This window comes from Salmo salar, chromosome 13 (assembly GCF_965601325.2).
Source record: "Salmo salar chromosome 13, fSalSal1, whole genome shotgun sequence".
Classification (NCBI taxonomy): Eukaryota; Metazoa; Chordata; class Actinopteri; order Salmoniformes; family Salmonidae; genus Salmo; species Salmo salar.
In genome coordinates, this window is record NC_138303.1 from 79729378 (window position 1) to 79755161 (window position 25784).

At 41.3% G+C, this 25784-nt stretch overlaps 2 protein-coding genes across 3 annotated transcripts in view; one reads left to right on the forward strand and one right to left on the reverse strand.

The window, feature by feature from the left end:
• The window catches only part of LOC106567978 (cytospin-B-like), a 177955-nt gene extending 157404 nt beyond the window's left edge, over nt 1–20551 (reverse strand). The window contains exon 1 of one of the 2 annotated variants that reach the window (XM_014137915.3): nt 20401–20551. The gene's annotated coding sequence lies outside the window, so the exon portion shown is untranslated. The remainder of the gene's footprint in view (nt 1–20400) is intronic. The other variant, XM_045693566.2, reaches the window with a different exon arrangement.
• Nucleotides 20552–21030: 479 nt separating this feature from the next.
• On the forward strand, nt 21031–25033 carry timm22 (translocase of inner mitochondrial membrane 22 homolog (yeast)). The gene is made up of 4 exons (XM_014137914.3): nt 21031–21321; nt 21699–21895; nt 24124–24196; nt 24302–25033. Exons 1-4 carry the CDS (start codon nt 21063–21065, stop codon nt 24376–24378), a joined length of 606 nt encoding a protein of 201 aa, XP_013993389.1. The 5' UTR covers nt 21031–21062; the 3' UTR covers nt 24379–25033.
• The last annotated feature ends 751 nt before the right edge of the window (nt 25034–25784 follow it).

Sequence of the window (25784 nt, forward strand, 5' to 3'; positions counted from 1 at the left end):
TGGCCAGGTCGCAGTTGTAAATGAGAACTTGTTCTCAACTAGCCTACCTGGTTAAATAAAGGTGGAATAAAAATAATTACATCTACAGCTGCTTCCGCTGTAGCTACTAGCTACCACTGACTGACTGACTGACCACTGTCTCTGCTTTCTCGGCTGCTCATGTTACATTATATTACCACAAACAGGTCTCTGCAGCCTAGTCTCAGTATACAGATCAGGGAAAGTGCATGTTTTTAGACAAATAATACATTTGACAAAAATATCATTGCATTCACAAGTTGGAATTGTCTTCATCATGCTTCCCTAAGCTAAGAACATTTGTGTAGATATTGTTTTGGAGTCTGTGAAATCTTGCATGGTATATCATCTAAGGAACATCTGTGTGTGAACTACAACTATCACAGTCAGCCACATGATGGATCTGGTGAATGTGATGTAACAGCATTTCACCAGTTTATCATTTCTAAGAAACTACATGATATTAAATACCCTCCATTTGAATTCTGCATGTTTCAGAATTTTAAATTGAATGTTTTCAGCAACCTTCGCCACAGTGCGTATTTGTGTGTGTTTGTGTGTGTCCACGTCAGCAGCTCCAGAGCATCTGTACAGCACCTGGGACTGGGGAAACTGATGTGTGTGCTAAGTCATAGCCTCAACCTCAAAATAACCTAAAGTAAATAAAGAAGTGTGCAGAAATGAGCCCATCCCTGATTCTGTGAGATTCCGCTCCATGGGTTCCCCTCTAGGCCCTGGCTACAGAGACAGATGAAATGCGTGAACCAAGTTTATTGTTAAAATGGCATTTAACGTTAAAATTACGGATGGACATCCTTCGTCACCATCGATCGTCAACGTTACCGTACATAAGCTGAAACTAACTATTGGCTTTTCTGTGCGAAATCTCAAGTGAGGAACTGTGGCCATTAAGCTAGGACGGTAGACCTTAACTTGACTCTGTATTAGGACACCTAGTCATAAATCATTGTCTATGGTTTGTGTTGCTGACTATTTTGCAGTTACGCAAACAAAGGTAACAGAATGATCGGAATCAATATGTAGCCTACTACCGCAATGCATTTTTACACCAACTCATCTAGGCCTATTTCTAAAACAGATAGACGTGAAGTTGGCTAATAAAGGGTTGAATTGCCTTGAGTCCTCCAAGTCATATTTAGAAGTCAGAGCAGAACATGCCCAAGGGAGTCGTGATGTAGACTCCGTTGAATGTTGATGAAGGCACATGCACACAGAAAGAGAACATCAAATGGCCTATCTGCATTCTCTATTCCATAATAATCATGAAGCACCACTCTGCAGTATAGTAGAATAAGATTGTTTTAAAAAATGTGTATTAAACCTTTATTTAACTAAGCAAGTCAGTTAAGAACAAATTCATATTTACAATGATTACCTACAGGGGAACAGTGGGTTAACTGACTTGTTCAGGGGCAGAATGACAGATTTTTACCTTGTCAGCTCAGGGAATTGATCCAGCAACCTTTCGGTTACTGGCCCAACGCTCTAACCACTAGGCTACCTGCCGCCCCAAAAATGGTGATATCTAAAACCTTAAAGTGTTCTTTGGCTGTCCCCATAGGAGAACCCTTTGAATAACCCTTTTTGGTTGCAGGTTGAACCCTTTCGATTCCAGGTAGAACCCTTTTGGGTTCCATGTAGAATACTTTCTACAGAGGGTTCTACATGTTGTTCACTTGCGGTATATAAGATGGAAGGGAGTTCCATGCACTCAACGCTCTGTATAATACTGTATGTTTCCTTGAATTTGTTCTGGACCTAGGGACTGTGAAAAGACCCCTGGTGGCATAACTGTGTGTATCAGTGCTGTGTGTAAGTTGACTATGCAAACAATTTGGAATTTCCAACACATTGTTTCCTATAAAAAAACAAGAAGTGACACAGTCAGCATTAACTAAATTCTTAGCCAAGAGACTGGCATGCATAATATTAATATTAACCCTCTGAGCAAGAAGTGCGGCTCTGTTCTGGGCCAGCTGCAGCTTAACTAGGTCTTTCTTTGCAGAACTTGACCATATGACTAGACAATAATCAAGATATGATAAAACTAGAGCCTGCAGGACTTGCTTTGTGCAGTGTGGTGTCAAAAAAGCAGAGCATCTCTTTATTACAGATAGAACTCTCCCCATCTTTACAACCGTTGAATCTATTTGTTTTGACCATGACAGTTTACAATCTAAGGTAAAACCAAGAAATTCAGTCTCCTCAACTTGTTCAACAGCCACACCATTCATTACAAGATTCAGCTGAGGTCTAGAATTTAGAGAATGATTTGTACCAAATACAATGCTCTTAGTTTTAGAGATGTTCAGGACCTGTTTATTACTGGCCACTCATTCCAAAACAGACAAACTCTTTGTTAAGGGTTTCAGTGACTTCATTAGCTGTGGTTGCTGATGTGAATATGGTTGAATCATCAGCATACATGGACACACATGGTGTTGTTTAATGTCAGTGGTAGGTCATTTGTAAAAATAGAAAAGAGTAGAGGGCCTAGAGAGCTGCACTGCTGTACACCGCACTTTACATGTTTGACATTAGAGAAGCTTCCATTAAAGAAAACCATCTGAGTTCTATTAGATCAGGTATTCCAAAACCGGGGTACGCGCAATGCCGTCAGGGGGTACGCCAAATAAAAATGTGATTCATATTTGTTTTTTAACAGTACCTTTACATTTTCCAACGGGGCTATACATTTGGGTGAGTTTTTTCTCTCGCCTGAGTAGCCTCGTTTCACTGCCAAAAATAAAATTAAACCATCTAGTGTTCAGCGAAATAACAACAATGTCAAATACAGGTAGGCTGGTCAAATAATTAACATCCAATCACATTAACTGTTACTCTCTCGCGGAAACCTTTCTAAACCGACATTTAGAAACGACACATGACAATGAGCAAGAATAAAGATGACTTTCGAGTAGTAAGACGTATAAAAGCAACAGATAGCATTAATAAGAAGGGGCTAGAAGTGTCTTATATGGTGAGCTAACAAGTGGCTAGGACAGTCAAGCCCCATACTATTGTGGAGGACTTAATTCTTCCTGCTGGGGATATGGCTGGGACAATGCTGTGGGAAAAGGCAAAAAAGGATACATACAATGCCTTCATCAAATAACAATGTTTCATGACGTATCAGTGACATGGCAGAGGATGTTTTGAAACAATTACTGCTTCGCATACAAGCCAGTGAATTCTATGCGTTACAGCTGGATGAGTCAACAGACTTGGCGGGCCTGGCACAGCTCCTGGTATATGTCCGTAACGTTTATGGGGGGTCAATTAAGGAAGACATCCTCTTCTGCAAACCACTGGAAACCAGGACATGAGAGGATATTTTTAAAGTACTGGACAGCTTTGTGACATCAAATGGACTTCGGTGATCAAGATGTGTTGGTATCTGTACTGATGGCGCAAAATCCATGACAGGGGGACATAGTGGAGTGGTAACGTGCGTGCAAGTAGTTGCTCCCGACGCCACTTGGGTACACTGCAGCATCCAGAGAGGCTCTTGCTGCCAAGGGAATGCCTGACAGCTTGAAAGACGTTTTGGACACTACAGTGAAAATGGTTCTTTGTTAAAGTAAGGCCCCTGAACTGTCATGTATTTTCTGCATTATGCAATGATATGGGCAGCGACCATGTAACATACAGAAGTGCGCTGGTTATCAAGGGGCAAAGTATTGACATGGTTTTTTTAAATTGAGAGACGAGCTTAAAGTTTTCTTTACTGACCATAATTTTCACTTGTCTGACCGCTTGCATGATGACGAGTTTCTAACACAACTGGCCTATCTGGGTGATGTTTTTTCTCGCCTGAATGATCTGAATCTAGGATTACAGGGACTCTCCGCAACTATATTCAATGTGCGGGACAAATTGAGGCTATGCTTAAGTAGGAGCTCTTTTCTGTCGGCATTAACAAGGACAACACACAGGTCTTTCCATCATTGTATGAATTTTTGTGTGCAAATGAACTCAAGCTTACGAACAGTGTTAAATGTGATATAGCGAAGCACCTGAGTGAGAGTGAGCCGGGTGCGGAATTACGCAGGTACTTTCCCAAAATGGACGACAAACAACTGGATTCGTTATTTCTTCCAGTCCACTTACCGATATCTGAACAAGAGAGCCCCATCAAAATTGCAACAAGCGGTTCTGTGAAAATGTAATTTAATCAGAAGCCACCGCCAGATTTCTGGATAGGGCTGTGCTCAGAGTATCCTGCCTTGGCAAATCACTGCTGTTAAGACACTGATGCCCTTTGCAACCACGTACCTATGTGAGAGTGGATTCTCGGCCCTGACCAGCATGAATACTAAATACAGGCACAGACTGTGTGTGGAAAATTATTTAAGACTGAGACTCTCTCCAATACAACCCAACATTTACAGTTATGTGCATCCTTTCAAGCATAGTCTTCTCATTAACCTGTGGTAAGTTATTCACCAGTTTTGATGAACAAATAAAGTTTCATATGTAAGATGGTTAAATAAAGAGCAACATTCTTATTATTATTATATTATTATTTGTGCCCTGGTCCTATAAGAGCTCTTTGTCACTTCCCATGAGCCGGGTTGTGACAAAAACTCATTCTTATGTTTAATAAATGTATTGAATAGTGTGTGTGTGTGTATGTGTGTGGCAGGCTTACAATGATGGCAAAAAACAACATTTGAGAGTGCGCTGACCCTGGTGCTAGAGGGGGTACGCAGCTGGAGGTTGAATGTTTGAAGGGGTACAAGTTTGGGAACCACTGTATTAGATAGATAGCTCTGAATCCACAATATGGCAGAGGTTGAAAAGCTATAACACATACGTTTTCTCAACAACAGGTTATGGTCAATAATATCTAAGGATGCACTGAAATCTAACAGTATAACTCCCACAATCTTCTTATTATCAATTTCTTTCAAGAAATCATCAGTTATTTGAGTCAGTGCAGTACATAGTGAGTGCCCTTCTCTATAAGCATGCTGAAAGTCTGTTAACTTGTTTACAGAGAAATAGCATTGTAGTTGGTCAAACACCATTTTTTCAAACAGTTTGCTAAGAGCTGGCAGCAAGCTGATAGGTCTACTGTTAGAACCAGTAAAGGCCTCTTTACCACTCTTAGGTAGCGGAATTACTTTGGCTTCCCTCCAGGCCTGAGGACAAAGACTTTCCTCTAGGCTCAGATTAAAGCTACGACAGATCGGAGTGGCTATAGAGTCAGCTACCATCCTCAATAGCTTTATATCTAGTTGTCAATGCCAGGAGATTTGTCAATATTGATCGATAACAATAATTGTTTCACCTCTCCCACACTAACTTTACAAAATTTAAACTTACAATGCTTTTCTTTTATTATTTGTTTTTTTATGCATGAGTATGATGGCTCACTGTTCTTTGTTGGCATTTCCTGCCTAAATTTACCCACAAGTAATCATTACAATAATTGGCAACATCAAATGGTTTTGTGATGAATAAGCCATCTGATTTGATGAAAGTGTCACAACCCGATCTGTCCTTGTGATTGTTTTCACCCCCTCCAGGTGTCGCTTATTTTCCCTGGTGTATTTATCCCTGTGTTTCCTGTCTCTCTGTGACAGTTCATCTTGTATGTCTTTCAAGTCAACCAGCGTGTTTTCCCGTACTCCTGCTTCTATTCTCTTTTTGCTAGTCCTCCCGGTTTTGACCTTTGCCTGTTTTCTGGACTCTGTACCCGCCTGCCTGACCATTCTGCCTGCCCTGACCTCGAGCCTGCCTGACACTCTGTACCTCCTGGACTCTGAACTGGTTTTGACCTTTTGCCTGTCCATAACCATTCTCTTGCCTACCCCTTTTGGATTGATTAATAAATATCAAAGACTCAAACCATCTGCCTCCCGTGTCTGCATCTGTGTCTCGCCTTGTGCCCTTAAAGAAAGATGGAGGTGAATGTCTTTCTGCCCATAATTTTATTTTGAATACTCAAGTTTTAAATCATTGACCTTGGCTTCATAATACAGTTTATTCTGCATTTTGTTGAGTTCAGTAACCTAATTTCTCAATTTGCAGTAACTTAGCCTGTCAGATGTGCAGCCAGACTTATTAGCCACTCCTTTTGTCCCATCTCTATCAACCACAGTTCTTCAATTGCTCATTAATCCATGGAGCCTTAACAGTTCTAACAGTCAGTTTCTTAACAGGTTCCTGTTTATCAGTAATTGGAAAAAGCAATTTCATAAATTCATCAAGTGCAGCGTCTGGATGCTCCTCATTAATCACATCAGACCAACAAATATTTTGAACATCATCCACATAAGAGTCACAGCAAAGTATTTTGTATGATCTCTTATACACTATTTTAGGCCCATCTGTTGGAACTTTGGCTTTCCTGGATATAGCCACTATATTGTGATCACTGCATCCAATGGGTACAGATACAGCTTTAGAACAAAGGTCTACAGTATTAGTAAAAAAGTGATTGAGACATGTGGATGATCTTGTTCCTGTAGTGTTTGTAAACACCCTGGTAGGTTGATTAATAACCTGAACCAGATTACAGGCACTGGTTACAGTAAGAAGCTTCCTCTTGAGAGGACAGCTTGATGAAAAGCCGCCAATATTCAGGTCCCCAAGAAGGTATACCTCTCTGTTTGCATCACATGCACTATCAAGCATTTCACACACATTATTTAGATACTGACTGTTAGCAATTGGTGGCATAAAGCAACACCCCTAAAGAAAAGGCTTTAGATGTACCAGGTAAACCTGCAATCACAACACTTTAATAACACTTGACATAAGATCTTCTCTAAGCATTACAGGGATATGGCTCTGAATATATACAGCAATACCTTCCCCATAAGCATTCTTGTCTCTTATATATTATTCCTACTGCTGTATCAAATTAATTATCTAAGTGAGTCTCAGAAATGGCTAATATATCAATTTGATCTGATAGCAAGTAATTGATTTCATTAACCTTATTTAAAATGCTAAACATATGAATATGGGCTATTTTCAGCCCTTTCCTGGGTAGCGTATAAGAATAGACAAACATAGGAAGATAAAAAAATATACTTTCAGCAGACCATTAATCAGTTGGTGTGTGTGTGTGTGTGTGTGCTGCGGGGTTGAAGCTACAAACCCATAGGCTTGGCTCTCTCATCCCTTCCAGGCTTTAGGGAGGGTGGACAATGAGTCTGTCATTGAGGATGTAAGCAATGTCCCCACACGCTCTGGCAGCTTTCATGGCTGGGATAAGATCTTTCCTCTTCTAGCGCACAGCTTCAGGAAAGTCCTCGTTGAGGACGATGTAGTTATTGGGTCTTTCCTGAACAGCTACCTTGTCCTTCAACCTCAGGGACTTGACCACTATCGGCCTGGGCCTGACACCTGAGCTGATGGGGGGAGGGGGGGGGGATCTTGGAGGGCTGGTGGCCTGGCGGTTGGGAGCTTGGGCCGGAGCTGATGGATCGCTGGTTCGAGTCCCCGTTTTTGACCTTGTGGGAGATCTGTCGACGTGCCCTTGAGCAGGGCGTTGACCCTGGTTGCTTCTGTGTGTTGCTCTGGATGGGAGGCTGTTAGATGACTAATGTGATGTAGTTGTTGAGCGGCTTCACTGCAAGTATATTGTATGTTTTAAATATTCAATACATGTTTTTTTATTTTTTTTATAAAAAAATAAACCTGCAGGGATCTAGACAGCCACAAGGCCGGGACAATCTGCGAACCCAGCCACAATGGTTAACCGGCTGTGTAGGCTGTGTTCAAGCCCTCAAGAAAACCCCACTAGCTTGATAGCCTGCTAGCTAGCAGCTAGACTAGCTGCTACGCCAAGCAGTTCCTCAGACCTGGCCTTATTGGCAGGATCACTGGACAGATAGTAGCGGTCCCAGCAACTGACGCCAACCACGTTGCGGCATCCCAACTCAAAAGGTAGCGAGCTAGTAACCAAACTTTTTCAATAGACTTTCAAAACAACAAACTTTCCAATACAACAAACCAAGCTCCCACTCGTTCGGCGTTCAACAGGAGGTTATGTGTTGTGACCTGATGAGAGTAAAGCAGAGACGGGAGAGAAAATGCTGAGTTTACAGCAACTTCCTGAGTCAGATGTGGCTCTGTCTCAATCGATGTGAGATAGCCTTTACAGTACATCACTATGGAGCGAATATCTAATGTAGTTCTTCTGACACCTGAGAAAGCAAAACTTGACAATATGTATGTATTATAAGGCTATCTATTGTACACACACACACACACACACACACACACACACACACACACACACACACACACACACACACACACACACACACACACACACACACACACACACACACACACACACTTCACCACCATCCAGAAGCTGGGCTAGGCTTTCATGTATATTTAATGTTTTATCATATTTTTCTCGGAGTCAGAGCTAGGCTCCCCAAGGGCCAAACTTCCTGTACTGCCAGTGTCAAAGCTCTCTCACAGTAAACACAGTAGGTCAAAGCCACATCTCAGCAACCTCAACCTCAGCTGCCGGCCTTGCTCCAAAGAGTGGGTGGTCGATTCCATATAGAAACCCATCCATAGAACTTAGACACAACTTAAACACAGCTCTGGAACTGCTGGAAGCGACTTGTTACTGTGTAGGCCTAATACTACAGTGGCATACTGTAGGTCTACCAGAAGCTAGGATACCTGTTACTGCAATAGCACAGTGACATACCAGTAGTGCTATTGTCCACATCTCCACAAATACCGTCTGATGCCTTGAAAGGTGTCACCTAGGCCTATGTTAGCTACACAGAGCTTTGTCATTTTACATGAGAGCCATTTGATGTTCATTTCATTGTGGGTGTTTAAATACCAGCCACATCAGACTATAATAGCCTGACCGCCTCGCAGCTGTTGAGAACAAACATCACATGATGCCACTGAATTCCACACACAGACGTCACAGAGATCCAGCTACCCCTGTTTACCTTGAATGGCTGCCTAAATACGACTGGACCAATATCATATCAGATCATGTTTTCACTGCTGACGCAAAAGCTAATTTTAAGCATCAAATTTACTATGAATGAATAAAAACAATTGGCTGATTTAGTATGTACTGGACATTGGATACAAAATAGCTAGACTTGATAGCCATGTGCAAAGACCCTAGCAATGCATATGTTTCTAACTGAATGGCTTGGCCCAGATGACTGATTTTTAGTAGCATTCCACACAGTTAGTGAGGCTGACTACAGACCTGTCCAAGTATGCAGTCTGTTTCCTGCACATACCAGCATCTAAAAACAGACCTGCAGAAAATTGTCTGGGGCCTTATTTATCAAAGATGCGCGCGCACAAAAAAATACTCTAAATCTTGCGTGCGGCAGTTTTCCCACAAAGGTTGTATTTATCAAATTTGATAATATATTTTTTTATTATATATATATATAATAAATAAAATAAAATAAATATATATACACTTTACACCATTTCCTCCCCAATTTCGTGATATTCAATTGGTAGTTATGACATTGTCTAATCGCTGCAACAACCCAACATGCCAGGACATGCGTTCTCTGAAACATGACCCGCCAAGCCGCACTGCTTCTTAACACACTGCTCGTTTAATCCGGAAGTCAGCCATACCAATGTGTCGAAGGAAACAACATTCGAATGATGACCGAAGTCAGCTTGCAGGTGCCTAGCCCGCCACAAGGAGTCATTAAAGGGCGATGAGTCAAGGAAAGCCCCGCTGGCCAAACCCTCCCCTAACCTGGACAGTGCTGAGCCAATTGTGCACTGCCCTTTGGGGCTCCCGGTCACGGAGCCCCTCCGTGTGACACAACCTGGGATCGAACCAGCAGCATGTAGCCTAAAATGTTACTTTTAATTTCATTATGTAGGCCTAAATCATAATCATATTGCAGGACATCTCTTCTTTTCTGATATGACTGGTTTATTCCCGCTACACAACAAATGTTAGGCTACCATTTATCCATCACTCATTCAATAGCCAAGCATGCTCCAAAGTAAATAGCCTATTTAAAATATGTATGGGTAAGCTACAGTATTGCTATGCGATAAGAGCGCGGCATCATAGCCTATTAAATCTCAGAACCTATACCAAGCAGAAACACAATAATGTATTGATACAAACTTTCATTTATTCAGGGGAGCCCAATTGTGACCAGGGTCTCATTTACAATGGTGCCCTGAGTACAAACAATCAAGAAAATGAACATTCCAAATAAAAAAAACTACAAGGTACCATTACTACAATTTCAACAAATAAACCATTACAATCATTCAAAACAACTGTAATCATCAATGAATTCATTCAACACCTAAACTGCCCTAGCAACACCAGGGAATCAAGATTAGACACAGGTTATTCCAACAATGGGGGGCACTAAAACTAAAGAAGGATTTACCTAAATTGAACGAAGTTAGGTAAATTGGAAGTTTGTGAAGTAGAGCTTTGTAAACAAAAAGGGAGTAATGAGGTGATCTATGGGACTTTTATTTTATTTATTTTCATTTAACTAGGCAAGTCAGTTAAGAACAAATTCTTATTTACAATGACAGCCTACCAAAAGGCAAAAGGCCTCCTGTGGGTACGGGGGCTGGGATTAAAAATAAAAAATTAATAAAATATAAATATAGGACAAAACACACATCACGACAAGAGAGACACCACAACACTACATAAAGAGAGACCTAAGACAACAACATAACAAGGCAGCAACACATGACAACACAGCATGGTAGCAACACAACATAACAACAACATGGTAGCAACACAACATGGTACAAACATTATTAGGGACAGTCAACAGCACAAAGGGCAAGAAGGTAGAGACAACAATACATCACACAAAGCAGCCACAACTGTCAGTAAGTGTGCATGATAGAGTCTTTGAATAAAAAGATTGAGATAAAACTGTCCAGTTTGAGTGTTTGTTTCAGCTCGTTCCAGTCGCTAGCTGCAGCGAACTGAAAAGACAAGCGACCCAAGGATGTGTGTGATTTGGGGACCTTTAACAGAATATGAATGGCAGAACGGGTGTTGTATGTGGAGGATGAGGGCTGCAGTAGGTATCTCAGATAGGGGGGATTGAGGCCTAAGAGGGTTTTATAAATAAGCATCAACCAGTGGGTCTTGCGACGGGTATACAGAGATGACCAGTTCACAGAGTAGTATAAGTGAGGAGCATTGGTGGCAAATCTGATGGAATGGTAAAGAACATCTAGCCGCTCGAGAGCAGGACTTCAATGACGACCAGCCAACCATTTGATATAGGATGCAGTGATGAGTATTACAACTGTCACCTGTAATAAAGCAAATGGCGCAATGGTAGACAGCATCCAAATGTTTAATAGTGGCTGTTGCAATCTGTAGGGCCCTATAAAATCCATTTGAGTTTTGAACCTGATTCCGTTTTTTCCAAAATTAAGTTCTCTGTTTTAGTTTTTCCAGGTTTCCGTTTCCCACTGTTTTTATTATTATTATTTTTTTAATAGAAAACAAATCAATTGGATGTTCTAAGTCCACATCAATGCTTGAACCACATCAGAAGACCACTTTTGAGGTCTGGGATTTTTTTTTATGACATTTTTGGGGTTTAGGTACCCTTTAATTCCAGTACACACCTAGCAAGAGGCTGTTGTTTAGCAGTGTTTTTGTAGAGCACGTGATGGTTGAGTTTGCAAACAAATACCCACTGGATTTATGCAAATATTCATGATATCATTCTGCCAGATATCATTCTGCCATTGGCTACTTTATAGTTAACATTTAATTGAGAAGGTTTTTGGGAAAGCTTTTCCATCTACCAGAAGATTTTTCATTAGCATCTTGTTACTTCTTCAGAAAGTTGCAGGAAATATGAATCACTGATGCATTCAGTAATAAGGAATCAAGTGAATCACCCCCTATGGATTTTTTTTACATCACTGAGCACGGTTACATGCACACAACAATACGATTATTGTTGATAGTCAGATTAAATAATAGTTTAAGAGATTCCATGCTTTACAAGAAGAACAATTTCCCTAATAATCCTGTTTACATGGACACATTTGAAGTGACTTAAGGACTCCCCTAGTGGAATGAGATGCATTTTCAGAGACTATCCTTTCAAACAGGTGGCCAGCTGAAGCAAAATTGTTATTAAAATGTTGTCTAGTAGGGAAAGGGAAATCCCATACCTAGTATCCCCCATACCTAGTCAGTTGTAGAACTGAATGCATTCAACTGAAATGTGTCTTCCGTATGGGACCAGAGGCTGTCAAAACCTGCTGGGGCAACGAGGAGGTGGAGTTTTGTTTCAAAGATTTGATCGCTTTCCAGCCTGCCTGGGAAGCAGGTAAAGGTGGAGAGGCCGCCCCAATAATTGTTTTGGGGGGGGGGGGGCACACGGGTAGTTTGGCTGGGCAAGGATTAAGCCCCAAGTTGAGCAACCTTTGATTGGACAGGTCCCGTGCTTCGGGTTATTGCGTACTGTGGAGAGGCCAAGTGTTTTTAGGCCGGTGTGCGCAGTGCCAGCGCCCCGCATTTGCCAGGGGGAATTGGGCACCCAGCCAGTACGGGCGGTGCCAGGCCTGCGCTCGAGACCGCCAGTGCACCTCTACGGTCCAGTGCATCAGCCCAGTCCAGTACGTCCTGTTCCCGCTCCTCGCGCTATTCTGACATTTCACATTCTTAAAATAAAGTGGTGATCCTAAAAGACCTAAGACTGGGAATTTTTACTAGGATTAAATGTCAGGAATTGTGAAAAACTGAGTTTAAATGTATTTGGCTAAGGTGTATGTAAACTTCCGACCTCATCTGTATATGTGTGTGACAGATTGATCAATCCCAGTAATTTGTTGCACACGCAAATCCTTGAATCTCCACGTATGCCAGATTTTGGTGAGAAGTGTACGCATGGTTGATAAATTAGTACCCTGGAGAGGAGAGTCAGACCTGCACCTTCTCACTTTGTCAATTTATCCATCCTCTCAAAGAGATTGTTGGATATTGTCTTACTGAATAGAAAAATACATTTCCTCTGACTGTTTGCAATGCTGTGTACATAGACTAAAATGGCATTGTTCGCTGGGTATGTACACCAAAAGAGGTAGAATTATTCAGTTAAGAAATATGTTTGTTATTTTCACATGAACACTGTCAATCCAAATGACTATCAGTAACTACACATTAACTAATGTGGACAGCATGGCGAACACTAATTAGATAACAAATGGAGACTGCCCTTAACCCTTACCTTTGTTTGTTTCCTGCAGTAAGATACCGCACAAGGACCTCTCAGCGAGACTCTAATCTAGCATGAGAGGTGCAACTGTTTCCCGCCAGTCTCACTGCTAAACCAGCACCTGTCCCAACTCCCCTCTGCCCAGCTGCCCTTATCGTTGCAATTAGAGGCTCCCGGGCCTCCAGTGCAGCAAAGGATGTGCCAGATCAACGGTATGCAGACCAGGCCTAACCTCGTGGGCACAGATAACTCAGAGATTGTTGCTTTCAGATAGCACTGCCTCATGTGTGTGTGTCTTGTGTGAGGGGAGAAGGGATGACAATAGCAATTTCATTAAGCTCCTCATGAAAGGTGAAAGTGGCACTAATTAAGATCCTAGGGATTCTATTTAGTACAGGCAGAGTGGTGTAGGCCTAATAGGACTTTAGTGGTTAATTGTGGATAAATGGCAATCAGTTGAAACAAGAGCCAAAACAAACAAAACAGAATCTGCCAATGCAAACAAAACTGCCACATCATTTAGCTATTATAACAGAATACATAAAGTAAGTCACATTTGTGTCGCTGTGTAAGTCTCTAAGCATCCTGGTCTGTTAAATAGCTAGGGCGGCTGATATTTAGTCTGATCCCAGACCTGTTTGTGCTGTTTTTGCAGGACCGGGCTCGGTCCAGGAGCCTCCCTCACATCACATCCCAAAACGCATGGTGGGGAATACACAATGATGTACAGTGCATTCGGAAAGTTCTTAGACCTGTAACCGGTGTAGAGAGGAGTAGGCAGGAGGCATTCACAGGTTTAGAACGGCTGAGTTTATTTCAGCACCATAGATCAAAGCAGGACGAAACCCAAATGCTGTTGTGCTCAAAATGTATCTTCATAAACAAAAAGGCACAGGGCGAAAACAAAGTGCAAAATATAAAGTACTCAGGAAATAGTAGGAGATTCCTCTCAGGAAAACAAGTAACATTTGCAATGACTGACAAAGATAAATGGCAGAAGGAGTATATATACAGTGATAGAGTGGGGATTGGAACCAGGTGTGTGTAATGATGACGAGACAAGTCCAGGGTTGATGAGTGAAGGGCGTTTGCCAGTAGTAGGTTTGGCAGCAGCTAGAAGGCCGGCAACGCCGAACGCCTGAGGTGGATAAGAAGGGGGGCCCAAGAGAAGTCTGGTGTGACAAGACCGCTTGACTTTGTCCACATTTTGTTAATCACACATAATACCCTATAATGAGCAAAAACAGGTTTAGACATTTTTGCAAATTTATAAAAAACTAAAACTGAAATATCACATTTACATAAGTATTCAGACCCTTTACTAAGAACCTTTGGCAGCAAATACAACCTTGAGTCTTCTTGGGTTTTACACTGGGCAAACCTGTCTTTGTGGAGTTTCTCTCTCATTCTTCTCTGCAGATCCTCTCAAGCTCTGTCAGGTTGGAAGGAGAGCGTCGCTGCACAGCTATTTTCAGGCCTCTCCAGAGACGTTCAATCAGGTTCAAGTCCGGGCTCTGGCTGGGCCACTCAAGGACATTCAGAGACTTGTCCCGAAGCCACTCCTGTATTGTCTTGGCTATGTGCTTAGGGTCGTTGTCCTGTTGGAAGGTGAACCTTCGCCCAAGTCGGAGGTCCTCTGGAGCAGGTTTTCATCAAGGACCTCTCAGTACTTTGCTCCGTTCATCTTTCCCTCGATCCTGACTAGTCTCCCAGTCCCTGCCGCTGAAAAACATCCCCACAGCATGATGCTGCCACCACCATGCTTCATCGTAGGGATGGTGCTAGGTTTCCTCCAGACGTGACGCTTGGCATTCAGGCCAAAGAGTTCAATCTTGGTTTCATCAGAACAGAGAATCTTGTTCCTCATGGTCTGAGAGTCCTTTAGGTGCCTTTTGGCAAACTCCAAGTGTGCTGTCATGTGCCTTTTACTGAGGAGTGGCTTCCGTCTGGCCACTCTACCATAAAGGCCTGATTGGTGGAGTGCTGCAGAGATGGTTGTCCTTCTGGAAGGTTCTCCCATCTCCACAGAGGAACTCGGGTTCTTGGTCACCTCCCTGACCAAGGCCCTTCTCCCACGATTGCTCAGTTTGGCCTGGCGGCAAGCTCTAGGAAGAGTCTTGGTGGTTCCAAACTTCTTCCATTTAAGAATGATGGAGGCCACTGTGTTCTTGAGGACCTTCAATGCTGCATAACATTTTTGGTACCCTTCCCCAGATCTTTGCCTCGACACAATCCTGTCTCGGAGCTCTACGGACAATTCCTTCGACCTCATGGCTTGGTTTATGCTTTGACATGCACGGTCAACTGTGGAACCTTATATATACAGGTGTGTGCCTCTCCAAATCATGTCCAATCAATTGAATTTAAGTTGAGAAACGTCTCAAGGATGATGAATGGAAACAGGATGCACCTGAGCTCAATTTCGAGTCTCATAGCAAAGGGTCTGAATACTGATGTAAATACGTTATTTCTGTTTTTTATTTTTAATACATTTGCCAAAATTTCTAAAAACCTGTTTTCTCTTTGGCATTATGGGGTATTGTGTGTAGATTGATGAGGAAAATGTTTTATTTAATCCATTTTAGAATAATGCTGTAACGTAACAAAATGTGGAAAAAGGGAAGTGGTCGGAATACTACCCAAATGCACCGTATATAAACCCTGGATTACTAATGCTATGTATTGGCCATTGAGAGGCTTCGAAGCCACTGGTCGGCCATATTGGCTCTTCCCAGTATGAGCAGTCCTCCATACGAATTAATGGAATTCTACAGTATTTCAATTAAAATGTTTCTAGGACAAAAATTACATGTATTTAAGTATTTTGTTGTTGTAGTGGGAACAGTTACATTAGTCATATCTATAAATTATGGGAAATGCTTTTATAAATAAAAATATTTGCATGTATAGCTCACACAATATAATTGTAAAGTATCCATTAAGTAGGGTGTCCACCCACTCTGCCCAGAGTGGATAAAAAACATGCTTTGGTGATGAAATTTCTCTTCCTTATGTTATAAAATCCATTTTACCAAGACAAATATGATTTTTCATTTTCTGAATCGTTCAGTTGGGTCTTTAACATATCATTAACATTATATCCAAAACAATCCGATTTCGTAAGCTGATACATCCAATAATAAGCACCGAGCTCTATTGACAGAGCGGTTCTGCTTTCTCACTGTGACTTTTGAGGATTTTACATGTTGTGGTGGTCATATGCAAAGTTGTTTCCAAGGGTTGCAAAAAGCCAAATTTGAAAATAAAAAGCTTGCGGTACACTCAGTGCTCTGTTGACATTTCACAAATTCGCTTGTTTTAGTGAGAAATCTTCTGAAAATAACAGGAATTTCGCATTAATATTAAAAGTGTATACTAAAATATGAAAATATATTATCTTGAAAAAATTAAATGTCTTAAAATCGATATACATCTTACCTCTAAACTGTTTTATGTCCTCCGGATTCAAGAACAAAGATGATGAGTTCAACGGAAAGCCTGTCAGTTAGCCTTCATTCTCGCCCAACATTCAGCCATTGCTATTTTCCTGATTTTTGTACACTTTTTTCCTCTGGCCTCCATTGATTTAGTCACCCTAATTTTGGCCATCCTAATAGGTAAAAAATGTAAATAACTTTTGAACGGATTATGACAGACATGCGGTTTGGACCATTGGTTTTCTTAGAGGACTAATTATTATTATTCATTATTTTACCCATTGATCAAAAGATGTGTTTTTGATTGGACAACCTACATTAATAAGGTCTCTGTAATAGAATAAATGTGGCAAAAACGAATGTAGAATATAATTTACAATGGTGAGGGACTGCCAAGATGGAGGCACAGTGGCGCCAACACAGCGCCCCCATATTAGTCATCTAGTGTATAAATGATTGGGCACTAGGTCTCCCTGCACTTTGCCATTCTTCAATCAGCAGTGTAAGTATGCACTTAATCGAAGAAATCATGAGCTGCAGTCTCTGACAGAGTCTGCTGTGTATGGCCTGAATTTTCAGTGCTGCATCGTGTATGCAGTATGAATGTATTCTGTCCGTGTGTACTGAGAGCTCTATGCAGTGAGTGCATCCCCATGTATGGGGATTATAGCACTGCAGTGTTTGCCCCTCGCCCTGCCTGACTGCCTGCATGGATGCTTGCCTGCTGCAAATGGGGAAGGTGACACCAATGGATCTCCCCCTCATCCATCTCCCTACTTTATATAATTCACACACATACGTGTAGCCTACACATTGCACATGCACACACACCGATAAAGCTGTGAAAAAAATATATAGTCTTCAGTCACATACCAAAAAGTAGGCTAGGTAAATCGAGGTCAGCGATACTAGAGCGTGTTCTTGAATCATGCATTTTGACTTTGTGGAACAGCAGCTAGCCTGTACAGCAGAGACCTTGACATCCCATTTCAAATGAGGCCACATGGTGTTCTGTGACACACACACACACACACACACACACACACACACACACCCTGGAAAAGTCACCCTTAGCTTTGGACCGTAACAGAGGAATGAGGACGCAGGTGGACAGCCAGGACACTCCAGTCAATACCCCCCCCCCCCCCCCCCCACTCCACCCCGCCCTGCTCACCAGAGACCTACTGGAGGCTATTTATAGCGGCTTCAGTCCCCCAGTGAGTGAATCGTTGGTAACGAGCTCAGCAGTGGAGCGCAGGCGCAGCACAGCCACTGGGGACCAGTATGGTGATGTGACTGGGAAACAGATTCACTGCTCTCTCTCTCTCCTCACAGGACACCCTGTGAGGACACACAAACTAGGGCTCTCTCAGCAGCACACAGAGTACAGGAGTAGACTGGGAGACCAGGTGAGCTGCATTCTCCCTCGCCTCCATCAAATTCAATGCCAATAATCATTGAAGCCCAGAGAGAGATGGAGTAAAACACTAAGAGGACTTATAAGCACTTGTCTGTATAACATGGGGCCCTTTTTTCTCCTGAGAATGAAATGCAAGATACAACCATATGCAAAATAAAACCAGAATGCAAAATTAAACGACAACTAGGCTACTGCTCTCTTGTTAGTGTACTTAGGCTACTGCACTGTTGTGTGTGGTTCCATGTAAGGCCTTAGAAAAAAGGGTTCCAAAAGGCTTCTGCGGATGTTCCAGGTAGATCTCTTTTGGGTTCCATGGAAAGGGTTCTACACAGAACCCCAAAGGGTTCTACCTGGGATCTGCCTGGTCCTTCTGTTGACATAGGACATACAGCCTCTCTGCTGAGTTAGATGTCAGTGTGTTCTGAACGCAGCCCAGCCATCAGCCAAAGACAGATCTCTTCTAGCTATTTCTATTTCTTGGAAGGTTGGCCATGAAAAACAAGGGGTGTAATTACATACAAATAGCCCTTGCATAACTTTAAGAGGAGGAATGATTTACTCATAGTTATTTTCTCCCTTATATTGCTTTTGTACCATCAAAGGAAGAATTAGGGGAGTGTAGAACTGAAAGATGTCATTTGTTTTCCATTATATAGGCCTATCCCCTTCCAGTATAAACGTATGTGTGTGAATGACAAATGACATGATGGCCCACTGCTTGCTTGTTTACCTCTTAAAAACATTTAATGTAATCAAATCAAATAGCGGTCTAGTTGTTAGGCTAGGCTAACTTTCCCATAAATATATCTTTGTCATTAATGAAATCAAATTCAATTGTGTACAACTGGTGTAGAGCTACCGTGAAATGCTTGCTTACAAGCCCTTCCCAACGATGCAGAATAGAAACACAAGATGATTCAAATAAAATACATGAGAATGGAACTACATTATGACACACACAGTAAACCAATACCAAAATTGCAGCCGTTTATGAGTTTAGGCCTAAGCATCGTTTTGAGACAGTCATTTGACTGAGCCTGAATGCTTTGACTGTGTAGTTTATAAGCAGATAAAAGTAATAGTGCTGCAGCCGACTGTTGTAGAGCCAGTGCAGCACACAGTAGCTCAGTTATAACGACGTCTACCATAATGAACCACTTACTGATTTAGTAAATAAATAAACAGCAAACTTTCACAGATAACTAGTCTAAACACAACAGAGCCTTAGCTACTGGCTGCTACACGTATACTGTAGCCCTAATTAGGAACAAATGGCAGCCGTACGGTAACCATGTGGAGGGTTTTCTAAAGCATCAGTCGAGTCGACAATCGAAGTTGTTGAGCACTGTAATTACACATTTGTAAACTTTGTTAACTTAAAATCGCAACAGAAAAAATGTAGGCCTAATTACTCCCATGTATATGACATAATTGATTGGATGATGATGATTTCTTAAGCAATTTATAAGAATTTGGGCATTAGGCTATAGGCTACATTGGACACCATAATTGTTTACTACAGGATAATCAAACTCTGGGCTTCATAATCTTACTCACTCACTGTGAAAGTGTGATGTGATCTATTTAAAAAAATATATATATATATATATATATTGCTGGAAGAGTTGCTAATTGATGAGCACTATGTGTACTCAATTATTTATTTGTCACTCATTGTTGCTGCATAGTCACTAAGTACGCTTGGAAGAGCTAGCTTATTGAAGTAAGCAGGAGGGTGTTTTTCTACGTAACCAAGTGTACTGGTGGTACTGGTGGAGGCAGCAGCAGACACAGAAAACAACATCCTGTTGAACTTCAAACAGACACACAAATGAGAAGAGGCACCGGAGTCCACAATGTTAACAGTGCACATGCATCCACCTCCACCCATTCCGCAAACATTCATGACAGATGTCTTCGCCTGACTCAGCTTTACCATCACAGAAGACTGTCTTACTGCAGCATTCGCTAACTGTAAGATGTGTGACAATGAACATGTCGACGCGAGTTGACCATACATTTTTTAAACACCGGGTAATATAAAATAACCATCAGCTGAAGGACAGTGCCTGTCACGAGACAAACACCTTGTCGTTGATCAACATCAAAACGGCGATTGCTGTGAAGTGTACTAACTACTGTACTGCTATCCAACCTGTCTTCATAACGACTCTCACAGCCTCACCAAACTTGAGCAACGTAAATTAATAAATAGTAAAAAAGGTGAATATTATTAGTGCTGATTGAAAACATATATATTTTCGGAAAAATAATATAAATATTTTCCCCTCACCTGTTCTTTTCAACTCTGCCGCTGGTGCGCTCGTTGGTGCTACTGATGTGATGATGTCGATGGTGAGGCTCGCGTCGCGCGTGGATGTGCCTGCAGTAGGAGCGCGCGAGTTTGGTGCAGTATCTACATTTACAAAGACTTCTGGGTAATGTCGTATTTCAACAGTGTGTTCATTTGAGAACTATCTTCTCCGTATGATAACGTTTGTATTAAATCGACACCCTCCTCATTTATTTCCTGCAGAGATAAAAATTAAAGCCTAAACGTACAGATATTTTCAAGTCAAATGAGAAGTGTTGTGACAATATTGATCTAAGACTTTAAGATGATATGGTTATATTCAAGATAGCATTCATGAAGACAGTCCATTACTTGGAAACGCATTGATCTGACTGTCGAATCTGCTAATATATAGGAAGACTCATTTGCACTTCACTTGCACGCTAACGCAAGTAAAAGAAAAAGTGCAATTCTTATATATTGACAAACATTTTCTCAAATAATAAATATAGAATGTCTATGTTATTGGTCCGGGACCGTTATTCCATGAACTTCATTGTTTTTTCATGCGGAATAAATATAATTGACCTCAAGCTGTCATGCATTTGGCGAATCTACCGTTTATAATAACCTCTTGAATTTACCAGCCGCACACACTGATCATGGCGGCGACCGTAGGTAGTGGAAATGCCCCTGTGTCGGACACTCAACCCTCAACCTCGGCCGATAGGAGCTATGAAGGTTCAACATTTCAGTACAGCATGGTCCTGGAGCACCTCATCGGGGAGAAGAGGCCAATTAAGGATCTGAATCCGACCGTTATGGGGGGTCTTCCCAATCCCATGAAAACCGACGACCAGAAGATGATCGAACAGGGAATGGAGAGCTGTGCCTTCAAGGCCGTGTTGGCCTGTGTTGGAGGTTAGCCAGTCTTTCACTATTGTCGACGATATTAAAAATGTGTCATGCATTTGCATGAGTTACTGTACAGTTCACAGTTGCAACTAGCCTCTAGCTTTGTCCATCCATGGACGACCTCATGGTGACAGCTGATTGCAGTTACAGTACAGTAGGTACACTAGCTTCTCTCTGCATGCAGGAGGCCGACAATTTATAATGCACATAGTTGTTCCAAATGATTGATCTTTTAACGTGTTGGTAGTTTACTGATGAGATGATCCACTCAACCTCCCTTGCTGTCTATAATATTGCTCATTCTCACTATAAGGTATAGTAGTAACAGTACTATTTCCATAGTTGCTGTAGCTAACACAATCTTGTGACACTTTTCTCTAAAGGGTTTGTTCTTGGGGGAGCGTTTGGTGTGTTCACGGCTGGTATAGACACCAACGTGGGATTTGACCCCAAAGACCCCATGAGAACACCCACGGCCAGAGAGGTTCTCAAAGACATGGGCCAGAGGGGAATGTCCTACGCCAAAAACTTTGCTGTTATTGGGGCAATGTTCTCCTGCACAGAGTGCATCATTGAATCGGTAGGATGATTCTGATCCTTTTTTTCTGCTGAAATGCATCAGAAAATAGTCATAATATGCTAACTAAGAGAGTAGCAAATTGAAAGTAGTCTGTTGATTGTCAGTGGACCGAAGGAAGTAAAGATATATTGAAACTCAGCCCTAGGTCCATCTTTATTCTGGCAGCGTGTAAATGCATCACAAGCACGAGACAGCCTGTTAAGTTTGGACAACTTGCGGGACCTTAATGTTGTCATCAACAAATCATATGTAAGCACGAACCACAAAGTTATGTTCAACAAATCATGAGATTTGTTGAACATGGTTAAATAAAATACAAAACTTTGATCTTCTAGGCTAATGGGTGTTGATGAAATGAATACCATGAACATGTAATTGTGGTTCTGGAAATACCAATGAGAATGTGAAAAATCTGGACCCTATCCGAAATGGATCTGTCTTTCCCACCCAACATGCATAAATAAATAAAGTGAGACCCGCTCCGAGTGGACCTGAGGACAGTCAGACCTGTTCCGAGTGGACCTGAGGACAGTCAGACCTGTTCCGAGTGGACCTGAGGACAGTCAGACCTGTTCCGAGTGGACCTGAGGACAGTCAGACCTGTTCCGAGTGGACCTGAGGACAGTCAGACCTGTTCCGAGTGGACCTGAGGACAGTCAGACCTGTTCCGAAAGGATCGTGCTGGTTCGGATCCGAGAGACCCATTCAGATCTGAGAGTAGGAAGAGAAAGAAACTGCCAGAGCATCAATAAAGGGCCATCAATAAACAAACAAAATTAGCCAAATGAGCCACAGTTGCATGTCCTTAACTGCCTATAACAAATAGCAAAAAAAAACTATTTGTGTTTTGATGTGTAGCATATTCAAAACTTCAGTCTATTTTATTGGTTTTTACTTTCCTAAAACAAGTCTAACTCAAAGTTCAGCTGTCGGAGATTTGAGCACTAAATGCATCAGGGCATTGCATGCATATAGGCCTATGTATGATATTCATGTGTATATATATTTTTTAATTTATATATGGGGGACAAGCTTAGGCCTAGAGACAGAGAGGTGCCATGTTATCGACATGCATAGGCCTACTTGTCAGATAGGTTGATATGTGTATTTTCTGTAATTCAAGGTTCATCTGTAAAAGAGACCTTGGTCTTAGTATGACTCGCTGATAAAATAGGCTACTACTGCTATACAGATATAGGCATATAGGAGGCTAATTTGTTTATTTTCAATCAGAATATTTTGAATAAAGTATTATATCGTTAGATTAAAGGAGTAACTATGGTAGGCTTAAACTTTCTTCCTCAAGTTCAACTGTCGGAGTCAGTTGTAGTGCTGGTGCGCACTACACATTCATATCATATGCCTGCAGTAGCCTAGCTAAGCCTAATAAGAACCATACCAAACCTTCACAAAAGTTGCTTAACATTTATTAGGGTAATATCAAAAGTAACTCTAGTCATTGTTTATAGGGAAAATACTAACAAGTTATTATATTGCGGCATTAAATCAACCTTTGCATCTTGCCCTTTTTTCTTTCCTTTTCATGGTTTGAGTGCGAGTAGCATAGTAGACCTACCAGTCATTCTATTATATTGCGCTAAACACATTACAGACAGAACTTTAATTTGGCCAACGAAAATGGCTCAACAGAATGAAACCTTAACATTACCAACAACGGCTTACCTTAGGCCTACTTAACGAATGACAGCAATAGGCTAATGCGATTTATTTTACAACAGGCCTACTTTTAACCTTAAAGTAAATATGGAGCTCAACATTTAAAACAACTTAATTTAGCCAATGAGAATGTCTCATCAAAATGAAATACTTTTTGCATAGGCTAAAGAACTGGTTTAGATTATTAAATCATTTATAATGACTAAATAATTGATAATAAATACATGCAAGGCTGCCGGAACCAGTTTCAGCTGGACATAAGCAATACAGTTTATTGAATTGCAATTGGCTGACAAAGATAACAAGCTTGTGCAGTTCTCATCACACAAACATTAAATTAAGAAGACGGACCCAATCGGTAAATAGGTTTTAATTGCACATTCCTGAGACCTGTAGCAATTATATCAGAACTGACCCAGATCCGAGACACAAGTCAGAATTTGATCTCGGAATTTCGGGTCTGTTGAAACCGTGAAGACATCTACTGGAAATACTGTATTGTGTATTTGTCAGTCTCATACTGCCCCCTTGTGGTGTATTTTACATTACAGCACAGGGGAAAGTCAGACTGGAAGAACGCTGTCTACAGTGGTTGTGTTACTGGGGGAGCAATAGGATTTCGAGGTGAGTTATCTACTTCATTTGTCAGTTCAAATGTCTCATGCATTAATATCATTTTGTTGAAAGGTAATTGTTTCAAGCACTGACTGTCTCCCTTCTATCTTATAGCTGGGGCGAAGGCTGGCGTGCTGGGATGTGGAGGTTTCGCTGCCTTCTCTGCTGCCATTGAGTACTATCTTCGGTGAAAACCACCTTCTATACCTTTGAACTCTTGTTGAGGGATCACTGTCCCTCTGGACCAGAAACAGACTTTATACCTCGTGGAGAGAAAAAACATCCCTGATAACACTGCTCTGCAGATGGAGCATTTTATCATGAGGATTATCTACACTTGGACAATTCCACGTTTGACCTTTTGTTGACTGTATCCTGTGCACTGTATTTACAGTGTCATACAGGGTGGGCCAGTCCAGGCTTATGTGGCCCACTTGTTATGCTGGCTTTGCCTTTATCTAAAAAGTTAAGTCATTGAGATGAACCTCTAATCAGTGTCAGTCCATATTTTTTGGTTGTAGTCGAGAGCTGGCTATTCTCTCGTTTAGTTTTTGTGGGTAAAATAAAGCCTGGTGAAATTAAGTCCGAGTCCATCAAAAAGTTTGAATCCAAGTCAATGGCCGCATTTGAGTGGTAAGGACAAAAGTCGAAGGTGCATAAGCAACAGCCGAAAGTCGGATACTGTGGTTTGCTACAGCAGCGCTCAGTTCAACATGGCAATGTTGTCATTGTTTATAAAAGGTTTTCATTGTTATGTAGAAATAAACATGTCTCCAACACACATAACACACAATATGGAATCATGTGTGTACATTATTAAATCACATTTATTTGTATATTACTGTACCCATGAATTGGTTTGTCATGTCTTTGCATGGGTCAAACAAAAACACCCTAATGATTGGTTGACAATAGAGCCCCACAATGCCTGTAATGGCTTCAGAATGAAGTTGAAGAGCAACTGTAGAGACTTGAAGTCAACATTTCATGATTTTTGTAAAGTTCATGCAGTTGTATTGTAGCCACAAGTCACTTTTTTGCCCCAGAATGCAGCAGTGGTGTAAAGTACTTAAGTTGTTTTTTTGGGGTCTGTACTTTACATCTTTGACTACTCTTACTTTACTACATTCCTAAAGAAAATTATGTACTTTTTACTCCATACATTTTCCTTGACACCCAAAAGTACTTGTTACATTTTGAATGCTTAGGACCGGAAAATAGTGTAATTCACACACTTATCAAGACAACATCCCTGGTCATCCCTACTGTTTGATCTGGCAGACTCACTAAACACTTTCCTCATTTGTAAATGATGTCGGTGTTGGAGCGTGCCCCTGGCTATCCGTAAATTTAAAAAACTAGATATGGTTGGTTTAATAAGGAATTTTCAATTATTTATACTTTTCCTTTTGAGACTTATATTTTGGCAAATACATGTAGATTTAAAACCAAATACTTTTACTCAAGTGGGATTTTACTGGGCGACTAACTTTTACTTGAGTAATTTTCTATTACAGTACCTTTACTCAAGTATGAAAATTGGGTACTTTTTCCACCACTGGAACACAGCACACTTTGAAAGACTGTGGTCAACTAC